The sequence below is a fragment of the Saccopteryx bilineata genome, chromosome 1 (genome assembly GCF_036850765.1).
Source record: "Saccopteryx bilineata isolate mSacBil1 chromosome 1, mSacBil1_pri_phased_curated, whole genome shotgun sequence".
NCBI classification, from domain to species: Eukaryota; Metazoa; Chordata; class Mammalia; order Chiroptera; family Emballonuridae; genus Saccopteryx; species Saccopteryx bilineata.
The window spans coordinates 46,393,434-46,412,269 of NC_089490.1; the positions used below are offsets into that span (position 1 = coordinate 46,393,434).

General features: G+C 42.6%; 1 protein-coding gene across 3 annotated transcripts in view; it reads left to right on the top strand.

The window, feature by feature from the left end:
• The window catches only part of KCNQ5 (potassium voltage-gated channel subfamily Q member 5), a 625,390-nt gene that overhangs the window by 586,969 nt on the left and 19,585 nt on the right, over positions 1 to 18,836 (top strand). For all 3 annotated transcript variants that reach the window (XM_066253628.1, XM_066253635.1, XM_066253639.1), the window contains one exon: positions 6,873 to 6,981. In XM_066253628.1, coding sequence (XP_066109725.1) covers positions 6,873 to 6,981 — 109 coding nt within the window. The remainder of the gene's footprint in view (positions 1 to 6,872; positions 6,982 to 18,836) is intronic.

The following is an 18,836-nucleotide window of genomic DNA, read 5'->3' on the forward strand; positions in this document are numbered from 1 at the left end:
CATCTTTGCTTTAATGGAGCCTTGGCTGCGGGAGGGGAAGAGAGAGACAGAGAGGAAGGAGAGGGGGAGGGGTGGAGAAGCAGATGGGTGCCTCTCCTGTGTGCCCTGGCCGGGAATCGAACCTGGGACTCCTGCACGCCAGGCCGATGCTCTACCTCTGAGCCAACCGGCCTGGGCCCTTTTCTCTTTTTCTATTGGCATAAAAATTTGTTCCAACTTATATAATCACTAGCAATGTAAAAATGTACCAGATTCACCTATATTTTGTTAGTATTAGTCATTATTCTTTTGCTAATTAATAAGTGTGCCCATACTTTCACATATTCTTAATATCTCTTTTATTTCCAGTAAGCTTGAATCGTTTTCAGTCATTTTTCACTACTAATGGTTTCTGCTGACTGACTTACTTGTAGGTTTATATTTTGGATTCTGATCTATCAAATAAGCTCCTTATCCATTATAAATATTGTCTTTTTTTATATTTTGCTTTTTTCCATAATCAAGGATTTTTCTTTTCATTCTAATTTAGTTATTCTGGGTAGTAACATTTTCTGTCTTCCAAGACCAAAGTTGTCACCTGTCTCCTTTATATCAATAGTTTCTTCTATATGGTTTCGTGAAGACATTATCAATTTCTCCACTGACAAAACAAATGTTTTCTGCTAAGGTTTGACAATTGGGTATTATTTTGGTCTGTGAACATGGAAGCTTCTTATATGTATCAATAAAAACAATAGTGACTTTTTTCAAAGAGAACAGCACCAAGGCCTGGAAAGAATGAGGTTTCAGATGGTGGAGGGACAGAGGACAATAACTGGAATTCAAAAAGCTGAGGCCAGCCCTGGCCGGTTGGCTCAGTGGTAGAGCATCGGCCTGGCATGCAGGAGTCCCAGGTTAGATTCCCGGCCAGCACCCATCTGCTTCTCCACCCCTCCCCCTCTCCTTCCTCTCTGTCTCTCTCTTCCCCTCCCATAGCCAAGGCTCCATTGGAGCAAAGTTGGCCCGGGCGCTGAGGACAGCTCTATGGCCTCTGCCTCAGGCGCTAGAATGGCTCTGGATGCAGCAGAGCAATGCCCCAGATGGGCAGAGCATCGCCCCCTGGTGGGTGTGCCGGGTGGATCCCGGTCAGGCGCATGCAGGAGTCTGTCTGACTGCCTCCCCCATTTCCAACTTCAGAAAAACACACACACAAAAAAAAAAAAAGCTGAGGGCTATAAGCTGCGTAAGAAGATAACAAAACCTCGTTCCTGTATCATCAATTTCTCAAGGGATTTTTTTTCTTTTCTGTTTTTTATGATTCAATCATTTACTGTTGTCTTGTGAAGCATCTATATTGTCTCAAATTGTTCCTGAGGAAAATATACTGGTGGCACCAGGGGAAACATGAAGCATTAGTACAAATCCAGTGGCAAATTTGTCAAACACACTCCTTAGCACTGGCTGAGAGAAACCAGTGGACGTTGTTTTTTCACTTACAATAATAGTGTTTCTGGCTCTTGGCTGCAAATTGAATTCCTTATGGGAAGTTAAAAAAAAAAAAAAAAACCTCTGATGCCTAGGTTCCAACCCTCAGTTTTCTAATGCTATTGGTCTTGAGGGCATTATGGATATTGAGATTTTTTTTTTTAAAAAACCTCCCCAGGTGATTCTCACATCGTGTAGACAAGGTTGAAAACCACTGTAATCATTTAAGAAATGTAAAGAAGAAATCTAACCTGTAAGAGGAAGTGATCAAGAGGAAGAACTAAAACCAACCTACCCTTTCTTCATAAATATCTACTCTGGATAGCAAAATTTCATAGCGGGGACAGAAAAATTGTCTTCGGACATAGCAGAAGTTTCCAGAATGTTTCTCCTCCCTCTTCGTCTATATCCCTTCCAAACACTATAAAATAGATTTTCCAAAATACAGGTGAACAAGGTACTGGAAAGCAAATCTTTTACACTGCTAATTAATAGGAAACAGAAGAGGGTTGGGAGAGGTAAAGGGCTGCATTTTATATTCATTTTCTGCACGCACGGATTTGCACTGAGGTAGGTTATCCGTCCCCGGGAAGATTGCCCACAGGGAGCACGTAGCTCCATTGGCATTTTGCCGTTCCCGACTCGGTCTTATGCTGATCAGTGCTCAAGCCGACTCGTGTTCCCATACCCACATATCCGGAAGTGCCAGGGCGGGGAGCCAGACGTGTGGCTGGCGAGCAGAGAACCAGCCTTGGCCGAACGCTGGGCCCCGCCCAGTGCTGTCGAGTTCACAGAGGGTTTTAAGCCTCTAGGAATCATGAAAGAAAAAAAAAAAGACATTTAATGTGGTGTTAACCTTACTGGAAAGAAAATTGACATCTCAAGATACTTATGAGGCAGAAAGATGGCATTATCCCCATTTTTGCGGCTTTAAAATAAGAAAAAAAAGTTTTCCAATTCAACCCTTGCTTCAGTAGATGTCAGCAAAGATAAGTATTTGCTCAGACCGAACCTACAAAGAAAAAAAATTAGACTAAGAGTTTAATTTATGCTGTGAACGATCAAGTTTAGGTGGTATGATGAAATTCCACAGTAAGATGCATTTGGACGTGATGCAGTTGGTGACTGACTCCCACCTTCTGCCCAGGCCTGTGTCTAACAAGACGGATAGACTTGAGCTCTGCTGAGGTACCGGGCAGCGGCGAGGGGCACAGCATTAGGCTGGGAGGAAACTCATCCTCATTTAGGATGTTTCCGCTTCCATTTACAGTCAGTGCAAATAGTATGATTTCACTATCTTGACTTTTGTGCTTATTGTGACAGCACATCCCTGCTGAAAAAGTTTTCCACTAACTTCAAAATAGAAGGACCCCCTATTTTGTGCTATTTCATTGTTCAGAACGGCGGCACTGTGTTATGGTGGGTATATTTTATTTTTAAGTAGGTAAGCCGTTGATACAGGCATGGCAGGATCTTCCCTCCCTGTAACCTGCCCCATGTTCCCCCGCTTCCTGAGGTGTAAGATAGGACTATGTTAGAAGTGTGGTTCTCGCTAGATTTCAGATGAGGGGAAGCAGTCACACGCCTCTATTTTGAAGGGCAGAGGAAAATACTCTCATGAATTCTGTTACTGGGAATCCTGATAAAATGCATTATTCTATATTTCTTTGGTTAGCTAACATCTGAGTTTCTCACAGGACCCCATAAAGGAGCCTGGTGACTTTGGTTCTAACAGCCGCCTGGCCTATCTGTGAGCCCCACACACACCACAGCCAGTCCCCTCGCTGTTCCAGGGTCTGAGTGTCTCCAGGTCTCCCTTGGGGTGTGGACAGCACATACTTATGGTACCCACATTGCTCCAGGCCCGATCCCTTTTCAATGGTGTGGGGTCATTTCACCTGAGACCACAGTAGCCAGGTGCACACAGCCATGGGAAGAAAAATGTAAAGCAAGAGAAGGAAATCCAGAGGCAACAAGAGGGGCAAATATGGAAGCTGTCGGAAGTGAGACTCGGAGTCCGGCAGTGCTTAACAGTGCGGCTTTGGAACCCCGAATTCAGTGCCGCACCTGTCACTCACTCTCCGCGTGTCCTTGGGCAAGTTCCTTAACTTTCTGTGCCTCACTTTTATAATCTTTAAAATAGGAGCTAGTACTGATACAGACTTCATGGGTTTGAAGCAATTAATTTAAGTTCTTGTTACATAATCTGATTTCCCTAAAAAGCACTTTTTACTGTTATTATCATCATAATTAGTGTTCTTGAGTGAAGAAGAATTGGAAACCACGAAGGAAAGCTTTCCCAATTGTATTAGTTTTCTAGGAATGACATAACAAATTGCCACCAACTGATTGGCTTGAAACAACAGAAATATTCTCACGCGCAGTTCAAGAAATCAGGATGCCCAAAACCTCTGAGGGAGAAACCGCCACGTGCCTCCCTCTGCTTCTGGTGGTGAACAGCCATGCCCAGTGTTCTTGGCTTGTAGACGCATCACTCCCACTTCTGCTTCCATTTTCTCTGTGTTTCTGTGTCTTCTCCCTTTCTGTGTTACAAGGACACTTTCAATGGATTTGGGGCTCACCTTAGTCTAGGATAATCTCATCTGAAACCTTACTGAATTACATCTGCAAAGGCATTATTCCAAATAAGATCATATTCTGATGTTCCAAGTGGACATGAATTTGGGGGCAACACTCTTCAACCTACTTCACCAACTGAGAGCAGGTGGGGATCAGATCAGAGGAAGAAACCGTGACGAGTTCCTGGAAGAGGGGCACCTAACCTTGGGCATGGCATTTACAAGCTAGAAGCGTTGTGTTGCGTGGTGGTCAGTCAAGCAAAATGGCAGGCTGCCGTCAAGGCCATCATTGAGCCAGACCCAACTGGCAGAATAAATCAGTATACTCATGTTCAAACTGTGGCAGACTTGTCTGGAGAGAAGTTGAATGTACCCAGCAGGCAGTATGTGAGCCGAGCCCTTCCCCCTGCCCTCACCTGAGATGTCGCATGCCACTACTGAGCCCACTGTCGAACCATGAGCACATTTTCACATCGGGCAATGCAATGGCAGGGGCAAGAGCTTTGGAGCCTCATGGAACTGGATGTTAATAGCTGCTCTGCAACTTACTGGCTCCACTTTCCACCTTTGTGGTTTCAGATAAGGTACTTACCTTCTCCGAGCCTCCGTTTTGACATCTAAAAACCAGGCATAGCCTGGCCTGTGGTGGCGCAGTGGATAAAGCATTGACCTGGAAATGCTGAGGTTGTCGGTTCAAAACCCTGGGCTTGCCTGGTCAAGGCACATATGGGAGTTGAAGCTTTCTGCTCCTCCCCCCTTTTCTCTCTCTCTCTCTCTCTCTCTCTCTCTCTCTCTCTCTCCTCTAAAATGAATAAATAAATAAAAATAATTTAAAAACCAGGCATAACATAACCACAAACAGGCCTGACCTGTGGTGGCGCAGTGGGATAAAGCGTCGACCTGGAACACTGAGGTCGCCGGTTCGAAACCTTGGGCTTGCCTGGTCAAGGCACATATGGGAGTTGATGCTTCCTGCTCCTCCCCCTTCTCTCTCTCTCTCTCTCTCTCTCTCTCTCTCCTCTCTAAAAATCAATAAATAAAATATTTAAAAAACAAAAACAAAAACAAAACATAACCACTAACAGGTGGAGTTGCTGTAAGAAAACTAATGTATGCAGAAGCTTCACCTAAGTGGCTGGCCTAAATTGCAGCGGGTGTCTGCTAATATGACCACGCGGTAAGGCCAGAGGGACCATGACAAAGAGCTGTGAACACCCATCTGCCTCTCTGCCCCCACCACCACCTCCACTCTCAGCACACAAGAAACTGAGTAAACATACAGTAAATAGTTGAATTAAATGACGTAGCAACTGCCTTTTCTTATGAACACTGCTTTAATAAATAGATGTCCAACAGCCTTTCAAGAATTTTAACCCAACCTGGGCGGCCCATGGCAAAGCACAGCACATGAACACTGGGCAGAGTGACAGCAACAGAGAGCAGTGTCAGTCCTTGAGCGTATGTCAGCACATAAAGAGGCTGAGGGTTAAAAAGGTGAAGGGATTAAGAAGTACAGATGGGTAGGCCCTGGCCGGTTGGCTCAGTGGTAGAGTGCCCAGTGTGTAGATGACCCAAGTTTGGTTCTCGGTCAGGGCACACAGGAGAAAAAAAAAAAAGAAGGACGAATTGGAGTTACAGAAGAGTCTTGGAAGGTGAAGCCACAGGAAATACAGTCAATGATATTCTAACATCTATGTATGGTGTCGGATGGGTGCGAGAATTACTGAGATGATCACTTAATAAGTTATTGAATATCTAATCACTGGGGTGTACACCTGAAATTAATATAATAATGTATGTCAACTGTAATTGAAAATTTAAAATGATCATTTAAAAAAATTTTAAATACAGAAATTTCAATAGTATTTGGAGGCTATATAACTCATCTCTCTTCTGAAATTTTACTTTATTAGCAAAGTAATGCATGTTCATTGTAAAAAATTTTTAAGTATAGCCAATTCTTAATCCCAGATAGATATATAAAATTTTTCTTTAATCATATATTGTGACATTTTTTCCAGTCATTAGTCAACATCATTTTTAACAGCTTCCTAAATATTCCATTATATAAACTTACCAATATTTAACTCATTCTCCATTTCAGAAATCTTAATTTATTTTCAATATTTTGTTGCTAAAAGCAACGCTATAATGATATGAGTTTATTCCTTATTAGTTTTATAAAATTTTACTAATTTAGTTTATTGTAATCCTACCCCTTTTTCCAACCTTTACAATTAACCCAAAAGTTAATTTGCTCAGTTTATGAGGAACTGATTTTATTCTTCCACCTGTAAATCTCTCAGCATTAGTTGTGTTATCTTAAGCAATCTCTCTCCTGGGCTGCCTGGTCCAGGGACTGCTAAGTAGTCAGTGTTCTTGGGTCTGACTGCTTACTTACTTGTTCCAAGAGTGGGGCTAACGGGGTCAACATCTACATAAACAGGCCAGTTAGTTAAGTATCTGTAGACTGTTGTCTTAACTCGAAACAACTGTTTTTTAAATGCTGGCTATTAGTTTCAAAGAAGTGGCCAGAAAGTACGGATGGATCAACACAAATCCATCACCCTAAAGGAAAGACAGTGTGTCAACATCATCTTTCCTGTGGAAAACAGCTTAGGAAAGTATTAGTGTCAAATGACATAGGATTGGTGACATTGCAGAAAAAAGAGAAGGAATAACATTGGAAAAAGCAATTGGCTGACCTAATACTTATCTTGATTTTCTAAGCTTAGTCTGTGACTTCTCCCCTATTGCTCTGTGACACAAGTTCAGCAGCATGCTTTAAATTGCTGGTGGTGGTACTTAACTGGCAATTTTCTCTTGCAGCTGACACCACTCTTGGCACTGATGATGTCTATGATGAAAAAGGATGCCAGTGTGATGTATCAGTAGAAGACCTCACCCCACCACTTAAAACTGTCATCCGAGCTATCAGGTTGGTGGAAAACCTTTGACAAAATGATTCAGAGACCCACTTTTTATTATTTGAATTACTACGTTGCTAACTTCTTTTTCCAGAAGGTAAATCTCCTGGAACAATTGCCTTCTCTTTTCCTATTCATCCACATGCCTATTAAATTCTGAAATATTTTTTCTTAATATAAAACTCTACTGTGTTCAACACAAAGTCTGTTACAAAAGGTGGGTGGGATTTGAAAAGTCATGCCATGTCAGCGAGATTACATGAGAATTGGCTTGTCATGTGAATTGTTTGCTTTTAAAGACATCTAGTGTATAGACTCAGTGGAATTTTTAAAAGTATTTTCCTACTTGATGTTCCAATCCATGTTTTGTACTTTGTATCAGAGGAGAAACCCCTCTAGATTATTGCAAAACCGGTTGAGTCCCAAAAATGGGAACCCTAAAGCATTGTGCGGTTGCTCAGATCCTGCTGCGATGTGCCTGTCACAGCAGACCTTAACATGCTTCCTCTACTGATGGCAGAAAGGTAAGCAAGTATCAAAGCAACTTATTTCCAGGACCCACTCCTCACAAAAAACGTCAGAATGTAGACTAAATGAACTGCCACATGCTCAGCCTGCCTACTTGAATCCCTTTGGGAGAATCTGTGTCAGTCAGGGAATGATGAGTGACTATACCTCAAAGAAATAACTCTGATCCTAGACTGGCCTGTGGTGGTGCAGTGGACAAAGCATTGACCTGGAACACTGAGGTCGCCAGTTTGAAACCCCAGGTTTGCCTGGTCAAGGCACATATGGGAATTGATGCTTCCTGCTCCTCCCCCCTTCTCTCTCTCTCTCTCTCTCTCTCTCTCTCTTTCTCTCTCTCTCCCACCTCTCTACAATGAATACATAAAATCATTTTTTTAAAAAAAAGTAAATACTTCTGATCCTTTGGCTCTTTTGATCTCTTACCCAAAAGTCAGGAAAGCTTAACAATTAACCTAATTTAGCTATTCAGAATCTTGGTCTAAAATCAGATCAGTATGATCGATTTTTTTACTTCTATCTTGAATTGGTCATTTAGCATCACCTTATTCATTGTTTTACTTTATGACTGGAAGTCACTGGAAAAGCAGAAATGATTTTGGCAGCAATGTTTGTGGGGGGCAAAAAAAATCATGTGTGGTGAAGTGTACCCCAAAAGATGCTGAAAGATTATCTGTAACAGCAACCTACAAAAAAAAAAAGGAGTGATGTCTAGTTACTTTCCAATAGATTCTTTTTTTTTTTTGTATTTTTCTGAAGCTGGAAACGGGGAGAGACAGTCAGACAGACTCCCGCATGCATCCGACCGGGATCCACCCGGCACGCCCACCAGGGGCGACGCTCTGCCCACCAGGGGGCGATGCTCTGCCCCTCCGGGGCGTCGCTCTGCCACGACCAGAGCCACTCTAGCGCCTGGAGCAGAGGCCAAGGAGCCATCCCCAGCGCCCGGGCCATCTTTGCTCCAATGGAGCCTTGGCTGCGGGAGGAGAGGGGAGAGACAGAGAGGGGGGGGTGGAGAAGCAAATGGGCGCTTCTCCTGTGTGCCCTGGCCGGGAATCGAACCCGGGTCCCCCGCACGCCAGGCCGACGCTCTACCACTGAGCAAACCAGCCAGGGCCCCAATAGATTCTTTAAGCAGCGATCCTTATGTGCAGGGAGACCAACCTTCTTATGTGCCCCAGAGTCTAGGGACCACCCAGATTATGCCTCTTGTCTCACTATCATTGTTAGCAACACTTCCTGTCTTTCTCAAAGCATCCCCGGTTGGGTAATATACCTATTTTTTTTTTTGTCAGATCAGCAAAAAATACATTTTTGGTGTGCTGCACAGTTTTAGTAATTAGTTTGTGTGCCATCAGACAATCGCTGTCCTAAAGTCAAAGGAGCACAGTTCAGCCACAGAGGAGTCTAACTTGAACAAATACGGTAAAATCTTATCGAATGGGAGCAGATTAGTCTTCCTAAAAGTCATACTTAATCCAGTCTGTGTAGTTTCCCAAGACCTTCAGAAGCTTTCTACTTTTGCCTCATAACCTATAAAAAGAATTGTGAGCTGCAAGAAAGAAAATGAAATAGGTTTATTCTGCTAGCTAAGCAGTTTAGCAGCAGCTTAAGGTTTACTTTCTTATATCCTCTTGAAACGACTGATTTTGTAGTCCTTTGCAGAATTTCCTTCTTTTCAGACTTCTTTCTTGGTTTTATTTTTAACAGAGCTTTATTATTTACATGTGGATTTGGAAGCTTTCTAGTTGCTACTTCGTATCCCTGGAGGGAGATGTTTCTCTCCCATCTCCTGACTCTAGTGCACCTAGTGTTTTTCTTTTATTTTCTAAGTTCCATTTTAAATTGTGGGGTTATATATGAAAACATTATAGCTACACTTATGAGTTTCTACCTAATTGGAAATCTTTGACTCATGATCATATTTAATTTCTAAAACTACATGACTAAAAGACCAATACAATGAGCAATTCTGAAAAGGAGTTTGAGGTATATGTCCCTCAGTCACATTCAAGAGTGTCCTTTACATGAGTTTAATTACATAAATAAATTGAACATCTGTTGCCTGGAGTGCTTTCTGCCAGAATGTGCTCATCCCCTACAGCGTACCTGAAATAGTATTTTATATATACACACTACTGATTACAAGTGTGAGCCTCTATTACTCATCTCTAAAACAGCAGCTTGGTCTTGGCATTCTCCTTGTTATTTTTGATCGTTTGAGTATTGATGTTGTTTCGTTTGTCTTCCAGTAGCTCTTACCGTAATAGTTTTGCTTAAAGTCAAATTAAAATTAAAATGTGTTAACAGGAAATATGCATTCCCCTGCAAGGATGAGAGCAGGGAAAATAACCTCATTACCCTCACAAAGAGCAAAGCAGGAATTCTTTAAAAATATTTATTAAGCATCTATCATTTCCTAGTTGGTTTATTTTTTCTTTTTTTTTTTTGTGACAGACAGAAAGAGAGACAGATAGGGACAGACAGGCAGGAAGGGAGAGAGATAAGAAGTATCAATTCTTTGTTGCAGCTCCTTAGTCTCCTTAGTTGTTCATTGATTGCTTTCTCATATGTGCCTTAACTGGGGAGCTACAGCAGCAAAGTAAGTGACCCTTGCTCAAGCCAGTAATCTTGGGTTCAAGCCAGCAACCTTGGGTTCAAGCCTGCGACCATGGGGTCATGTGTATGATTCTATACTCAAGCCAACGACCCCAGGCTCCAGCCAGATGAGCCCACACTCAAGCTGGCAACCTCAGGGTTTTGAACCTGTGTCTTCTGTGTCCCAGTTTGATGCTCTATTTGCTGTGCTACCACCTGATCAAGCTCTTGTTATTTTTGAGAGTAAAGTTTATCAGATTATAAGATGATTAAGGCCACTCTCACCTTGTCTTGATTTTATTATTCGAATGCATTTTGAGACAATATTTTAAAGAATGGCATCACTTTTCTAGTACTAAAGCAAAGGCAACTCTTACACATTTCCAAAATATGTCTTAAAAGACAAAAGAATGCTTAGTTTAATAGTTTCTCCAAGATTATCACAAATTATTCTCAAAATATTAGTAGGAATGCATAAACTTACTGGAAATGTGTTTTCAAACTCATTTTTGGGAGTGAAGACTTATTTTTAATGAAAGTTCTGTATTTCATGAATGGTTTCATTCAAATGTTCAGTAGGGTTTTTTTCCTACTCAAAAATTTATAAATAGAAAAAAATAAAATTAGCAGGGAAGCAAACAGACTGACAAGTAAATCGATAAATTCTTGAACATTCTATACACTCACTTTTCACTATACTTACAGGTATTTATTTGCTCGGGCTGCCATAACAAAATACCACAGATTGGGTGGCCTAACCCACAGGAACTAATTTTCTCACTGTTCTAGAGGCTCCAAGTCCCAGACCCAGGGGAGAGCAGGGTTTCTTTCTTCTGAGACCTCACTTTCAGAGGGGGCCGTCTTCATTCCCAAATCCCTACCCCCATCTATCTGTGTCCAATCTTCCTGCTTCTTATAATGATATCAGTCAGACTGGATTAGGGCCAAGCCTAACAGCTTTAACTTAACTTAATTTTCTCTTTAAAGGTCCAATCTCCAAATTCAGTCACATTCTGAGGTACTGAAAATTGGGGCTTTAATGTACAGATTGGGAGATATACAATTCAGTCCACAGTTCATGGCAGGACACCTCTTTTAGTATCACTATTTGAAAACTAGCTCTGGCTGGGTTGCTCAGTGGGTTAGGGCATCGTCTCGATACACCAAGATTGCGAATTTGATCCTCGGTCAGGGCAGATGCAAGAATCGACCGATGAATACATGAATAAGTGGAACAACAAATCACCCAGCTGTGAAACAATGTTCCAAGAAGATCTTCCTCTTCATCTTCTGAGTAAGCCTGCTGCCCTTGCTGCCCCCCCCCCCAGAAGAAAGAGGACGGTGGGAAGTAGAAGTCACCTGTCCTCTCCCTCCCCCACCCACAGAGAGGCCTCACTACAACGTTTTAAAGTTCCTCCCAGAGGGTCAGTCCATGCACTCAAAAAATACATATTGAGCTTCTCTACTCGGCACCAGGCACAGGGATGAACATAACAAGAAAGGAGGGGACCTGCTTATAGTCCCGAGGGGCTGCCAATAAAGTAGAGTCAATGAAGACACAAAGACACATGTCACTGAAATCATCAAAGTCCGAGATGCTCGGGCAGACATAATGTCAGCACTGAATAGGTGAAATTCTGAAAGGCTTCCTGAAGAAGGGTTAATCAAGCAGCAATCTGCTAGATGTATATGTTCCAGGCAAGTCACTGAAGGGGTGTACAGTTAGGCAGAGGGAACTGCAGTTGCCAAAACCCAGAGGTGAAGGTGGCATTAGGAAGCGTGTGAGCTGGTGGGGGACAGAGGACATGAGGAGGAGAGGTTAGACTGAAAGGAGGCACAGGGACCCTTGTATCAAGCAGGAAGACATGGAGGCTTTAAGGTACGGAAATGGACTTATCAGACTGGTGCTCTCTTCTAACACCTAGAAAGATGACTGTGACTGCTGTGTGAAGAACGAATTGGAGGGAGGAGCCTATTGTTTCAAAACCAGATCTGCTGGCCCTGGCCAGTCGGCTCAGCGGTAGAGCGTCGGCCAAGCATGCGGAGGACCCGGGTTCGATTTCTGGCCAGGGCACACAGGAGAAGCGCCCATTTGCTTCTCCACCCCTCCGCCGCGCCTTCCTCTCTGTCTCTCTCTTCCCCTCCTGCAGCCAAGGCTCCACTGGAGCAAAGATGGCCCGGGCGCTGGGGATGGCTCTGTGGCCTCTGCCTCAGGCGCTAGAGTGGCTCTGGTCACAACATGGCGATGCCCAGGATGGGCAGAGCATCGCCCCCTGGTGGGCGTGCCGGGTGGATCCCGGTCGGGCGCATGCGGGAGTCTGTCTGACTGTCTCTCCCTGTTTCCAGCTTCAGAAAAATGCAAAAGAAAATGCAAAAAAAAACCAAAAAACAAAAAAACCCAGATCTGCTGAGTGTCTGAGCCAGGCAGTCAGGGTGAAGATTAGTGAAGGATAAGTTTCAGAGCTCCACAGATGAAAAAAAATAATAGGGTTTGAATATTTACTGCTTGGAGAGAAGAGCAGGAGGAATGAAGGCTGATACCGCGAGGTGCCTGGTCAGACAGAGGCTGGTCTGGGGGAAGATGGTGTATTGTTGCGAGTGTAGAGTTTGGGGGTCAGGGGGACCCAGTAGGCAGTGGATCCCTGTATCTGAGGCCCGGGAGACAAATCTGGAATAAGGACAGACTTGGTGGAAGTAGATAACTTACAGAAGTGTCACCCAGGGAGAGTGCGGGAGTGAAGAGGGAAGATGGCTAACACAGAATCTACAGCTACAAGACTGTAAGGAGCAGCAAGAGGAGAAGGCTCTGACGGACAGAGGCTCAGCACCGCCAGACAGACGGGCACCAGGAGGGCACGCGGAAGAGGGGCCAGAGGTGCGTTTCGAGTAGGAAGCAGTCAAGAAGATAAAAAGCGGGAAGGCCCTTTAAAAGTGGCAATAAGAAGGTCATGCATGGCTTTGGAGACAAAATTCAATAGAGGCAGAAAAGTTTGAAGCCACCATGTAAAGAGGACACTTTTCTAAAAATTATCTACCAGACTCTTTCACTCTAATAGAAACACAGATGAGGTATAAAGAATTTCTTCAACCTGAGCGGTAGTGCTGCAGTGGATAAAGCATCCACCTGGGACCAGCGGTAGGATTTAGATAATTTAACAACCGATTCTCTGTCCTACCCATTTTAAGTATAAAAAAGCAGTATGCCAAAAGGTGGTTTATTATTTCATGCATTTAATACTTAAATAACAACAATAAAAGAGGTACACTAAAGTAGATTATGTTATTTAAAAAAGTTTTAAAATATTAATGTAACATACCTTTTCTTCACTTTATCAATACTAAACAAAATTATTTCTAGGTTGAATTAATAAATGGCATAGTCTATGCAGATTAAGTGCAATTGAATAATGTGTATGACAAACTTTTTTGTCACAGGAAAGTTGTGAGCATTCTTCCACGCTTCTGAAATGGGTGATAAGATAACCCTTGAAATCTATATTTCTATTGGTTCATTGTGTGTCTTAGCATCCTATTGGTTTCACTGTTCAGGGAACACCACTGCGCTCATAGTATCTTGGGGGAGTTTTGAGCATAACACAAAGCTGAAACAAATGACAGCTTGTCACTCCCTGGTTGTTTGGCACTTTGTCTCTTTACGTTGTGTTTGTTTACTGAAGTAATAAATGTCAGGGAATTAAAATGAGGTATTTTATTAAAGGTATAATGAGTTTTATGAAATGAACAAATAAATATTACAAGCATAGTTCCATCAAATTTTTTTCACCTATGGAAGGAATGAACATTATCACAGGCTCTTAGAATACACTGTTGCACATTGAACATTAAAAAAGAGTACGGAATATAAATTTGTGATTTCCACATTGGGCGGCTGCCCGGGTGCCCACCTTAGAGAGAACCCTGTTTACAAGTGACATTTTAACAACTAGTTTGCTGAACTCAACAAAAAATTAGATACTGGTTCTGCTGAACCAGTGCAAACTGGCTGAATCCCACCACTACCTGGAATGCTGAGATTCCAGGTTCAAAACTCAAAGGTCACCGGCTTGAGCGCAGACTCACCAGCTTAAGCACTAGGTCGCTGGCTTGAGCATGGGATTATAAACATGATCCCATGGTTGCTGGCTTGAGTCCAAGGTCGCTGGCTTGAGCCTGGAGTCACTGGCTAGACTTGAGCTTCCCGCTCAAGGCACATATGAGCAGTAATCAGTGAACAACTAAAGTGACAAAACTATGAGTTGATGCTTCTCATTTCTCTCCTTTTCTGTCTCTCTCTCTAAAAAGAAAAAAAAAAAAAAAAAGCAAAATTTTTCATAACTAGCAAAGACTCATCAACTCTTCTAAAATTGCTCATATCTGATCATCAAAGAGAAGAACCAGAGCTGACGCATCAGTGCTTTGAAGGCAGGTTATGCAAATCAGTTCTCACTGTGACCCTGGGTTCAGAGATGAGATGTCTCAGTTTTCTTGCCCTTGTGTTCTTCCTCTTCTGAAAGGCATGGATGAGACCATTCTCTTGACCATACCCTCAACTGCATTCTCAACTCTCAATTTTTCTTAAATCTCACCTCATACTTCAGACAAGAATATTCCACAAATAGAAGAGACAGGTACCTGTTTGCCATTATGGGTTTTTGTTAAATCTGCAAGATATTCAATCATCACCAGTTCCTAACTGTGCTATGGCACCTCTGCTATTTTAGCAGAGGTGAGGAGTCTTTGCAAGTCACTAGTAAGATATTCTTGACAGCCAAGTCGACGACATGTTACAGTAAAAATTACTGCTGGAACATTTTATGGATCATTTAACACATATTTTTTAAATCAGCTAATATATTCCCTGGAATATTCTTTTTGTCTCTGTTTTGAAGCTAATTGTGGCCACTCTGCTCTGAGGCCACATTAAACTGGTGTTTTTTGCTGAAGATGCACTTACTTTGCAGCATCTAAATTTCAACCATTTATTTGGTTATATATATATATATATATATATATATATATATATATATTTTTTTTTTTTTTTTTTTTTTTTTTTTTTTTTTACAGAGACAGAGAGAGAGTCAGATAGGGACAGACAGGAACGGAGAGAGATGAGAAACATCAATCATCAGTTTTTTGTTGCAGCACCTTAATTGTTCACTGACTGCTTTCTCATATGTGCCTTGACCATGGGCCTTCAGCAGACCGAGTAACCCCTTGCTCAAGCTGGCGACCTCAGAGTCTTGAACCTGGGTCCTCCACATCCCAGTCCGATGTTTTAGCCACTGCGCCACCACCTGGTCAGGTTGGTTATAATTTTTTATAAGAAAAAGTTTACTTAGAAAGTCACAGCCTGACCAGGTGGTGGCGCAGTGAATAGAGCGTCGGACTGGGATGCGGAAGGACCCAGGTTCGAGACCCCGAGGTCGCCAGCTTGAGCGCAGACTCATCTGGCTTGAGCAAAGAGCTCACCAGCTTGGACCCAAGGTCGCTGGCTCCAGCAGGGGGTTACTCGGTCTGCTGAAGGCCCATGGTCAAGGCACATGTGAGAAAGCAATCAATGAACAACTAAGAAGTCGCAATGCGCAACGAGAAACTGATGATTGATGCTTCTCATCTCTCTCCATTCCTGTCTGTCTGTCCCTGTCTATCTCTGCCTCTGTAAAAAAAAAAAAAAAAAAAAAAAAAAAAAAAGAAAGTCACAGCGGCGGAGGAAGTGGGCCATAAAAGAAACAGGCTTAGGGAACATGTTACACAGGCAAAAGAAGGGCTCTTGCGGCCTGACCTGTGGTGGCACAGTGGATAAAGCGTCGACCTGGAAATGCTGAGGTTGCCGGTTCGAAACCCTGGGCTTGCCTGGTCAAGGCACATATGGGAGTTGATGCTTCCAGCTCCTCCCCCCTTCTCTCTCTCTGTCTCTCCTCTCTCTCTCTGTCTCTCCCTCTCCTCTCTAAAATGAATAAATAAAATAAAATAAAAAGAAGGGCTCTTGGGGCTTCAGAGAGAGAAAAGCAAAGGTAACGCCCCTGGGGGGAGGAGGGGACAGAAAGGCGGGGGTGTGCTCCCGAGAGGGAGAACACGCTACTTGGCTGTAATTTGAACTGAATCTCCTATTCATTGCCATGAATGAAAATATTCAAGAGCTATCAACATGTATGAGCACTGTGTTTATTTACTTATTACTAAGATTTCATACTCCTAGGAAAATAAAATTTCCACATTTAGTTTCTGTATCAGTGTTTACAAAATCCTAGGAGGAAGTTAACCATTTGCAGACTACCTTGGATCCAGAAGTTCTTTCTTGGGTCATACTACTCTTATCTCTTTAGGAGAAAGCCCAACAAAAACCGAACAAAAAAATTTTTGTTTTAATTTATAAAGAAAACTCAACAAAAGGTACAAGTTAGCCTACTAGATCCTGAAAATACAGCGCAATAATAAAAAGCATTAGAAGAAAACTCCCACCGCCAGCAGTGGAAGCAGTGTGGCCACAGCCCTTTCCTGATCCCTAGGTCAGCCGAGTGAGACACCTGCTTCCCTGCAGTAAGAGTAAGAACATCTGTTAGAATTGAACTTCTTGCATAGAAACTTCAGGTCTAATTCAGGGGAGAGGGGCCAGGAAGCACTTGCATTGTGAGTGGAGGCCAGACATCACCTCACAATGACATGCTGCCTAAGGGGTATGATTTAAGTGACTTAGAAGATGTATGCAAAACCCAGCCTCACTTCTTTTTTTTATTTTATAAATAAATTTTTATTAATGTTAATGAGGTGACATCAATAAATCAGGGTACGTATATTCAAAGATAACAAGTCCAGGTTATCTTGTCATTCAATTATGTTGCATACCCATCACCCAAAGTCAGATTGTCCTCCATCACCCTCTATCTAGTTTTCTTTGTGCCCCTTCCCCTCTCCCTCCTTCCCTCCTGTTCCCCCCTCCCCCCCACCCCCAGTAACCACCACACTCTTGTCCATGTCTCTTAGTCTCGTTTTTATGTCCCACCAATGTATGGAATCATATAGTTCTTGGTTTTTTCTGATTTATTTATTTCACTCCATATAATGTTATCAAGGTTCATCCATGTTGTTGTAAATGATCCGCTGTCATCATTTCTTATGGCTGAGTAGTATTCCATAGTGTATATGTGCCACATCTTCTTTATCCAGTCTTCTATTGAAGGGCTTTTTGGTTGTTTCCATGTCTTGGAGGCAATCCCACAACCATTTCAGTAGTTCCCAACCTGAATGCACATCAGTATCACCTGAAGAGTCTTGTAAACTCTCTGGACTGTGCCTGGATTAATTAAAACAGAATTTCTGAAGGTGGAACCAGCTGTGGCATTTTTTTAAAACTCCCCGGCTGATTCTGTTGAGCAGCCAAGCTTGGGAAGGACGGCTGTCTTCACAGTCAATCTGCCTCTTCAGTCTCAGTCCGCTGAGCCCTCTCCACCCCGCGCAAGGCTTGGCTGCTGGCCCGGCCCTTCAATCTGTTTGGGGGCAGCAACTGTCACCGTCACTTCTGTTTTCTAATCATTCTTATCTCTGCAGACTCAGGAACAAGATTTTGCAAGATTTTCTAACTTGTGGCTGCACAACAAATGCACCTCCATTTCCTCATAAGCGCACACGTTTTGGGGGTGTATATATAGATATAATCTACCCAGAGTTTAACTTTGCTGTAGTTATTTCTTCATGCTCAGAAAATTGTGTAAACGGATTGACTTCCTTCAGTTTCAAGACCAGGTGCCAGTTTAGATTTGTGATGAATCTCTTTCCCCCTCTAGTGGCAATACCGGGGTATTGTCAGCTTTGAGCAACAGGTTTCCATTTCTCAGACTCCTCACCTCCTAGTTCCCAGCAGCATCAGAGAAGACCGCGTTAGGACCTTTTGCTCTCTGCCGCTGTTTAGCTCTAGTGGTACAATTTACCCTCATGAAGAGAAAAGGCCAATGAGAGCGCCTGACCTGTGATGGTGTAGTGGATAAAGCATCAACCTGGAACGCTGAAGCCAGTTCAAAACCCGGGGCTTGCCTGGTCAAGGCACATATGACGCAATGAATGAACAACTAAAGTGAAGCAACTATGAATTAATACTTCTCACCCCACCCTATAGAATCAATAAATAAAATATTTTTAAAATACATTTATTTATAAAATAAAAAGCCAATGAGAGTAATGCACTCCTCAGCCTTCTGTCAGTCCTCCAAAGGACCTTCCAGCATCACCTGTAACAGCAAGCTGTTCACTTAGCTAAATTTTATTGAGCACCAATTGTGTATCAGGCACATATGAGTAAAAAGACCCATTTCACGTTAGAGGATCTTTTCTGTTGTTACTCTATGTTAAAATATTAATATCTTAATATTAGGACAATAGTAGAGCATTATGTTTAACCCCAAGCAAGTGACTTAACCTCTTTGTGCTTCAGTTTTCTTATCTGAAAAAATGAAGATGACAATCATCGCCTTCTCATAGAGCTATACCTGAAAGTACTGCCTGACATTGTTATCATCTTAATCATTAAGTGTATTCTAAAGTTCCTAATCTTACCCTACAGTGATCTGCTCCAACATTCCTTTCTGCCAAGCAATGCCTAGATTATAGTCAACTTCTTTAATGAGCATGTCAAAGGCCACAAAGCTCTTCTGCCTCTTTCTTCCAGGCCAGTGCACGGGATTTTGTTGACTCCTAGCCTCAAAGCATTTCCTCCCAGCTTATTTATTTATTTATTTATTTATTTATT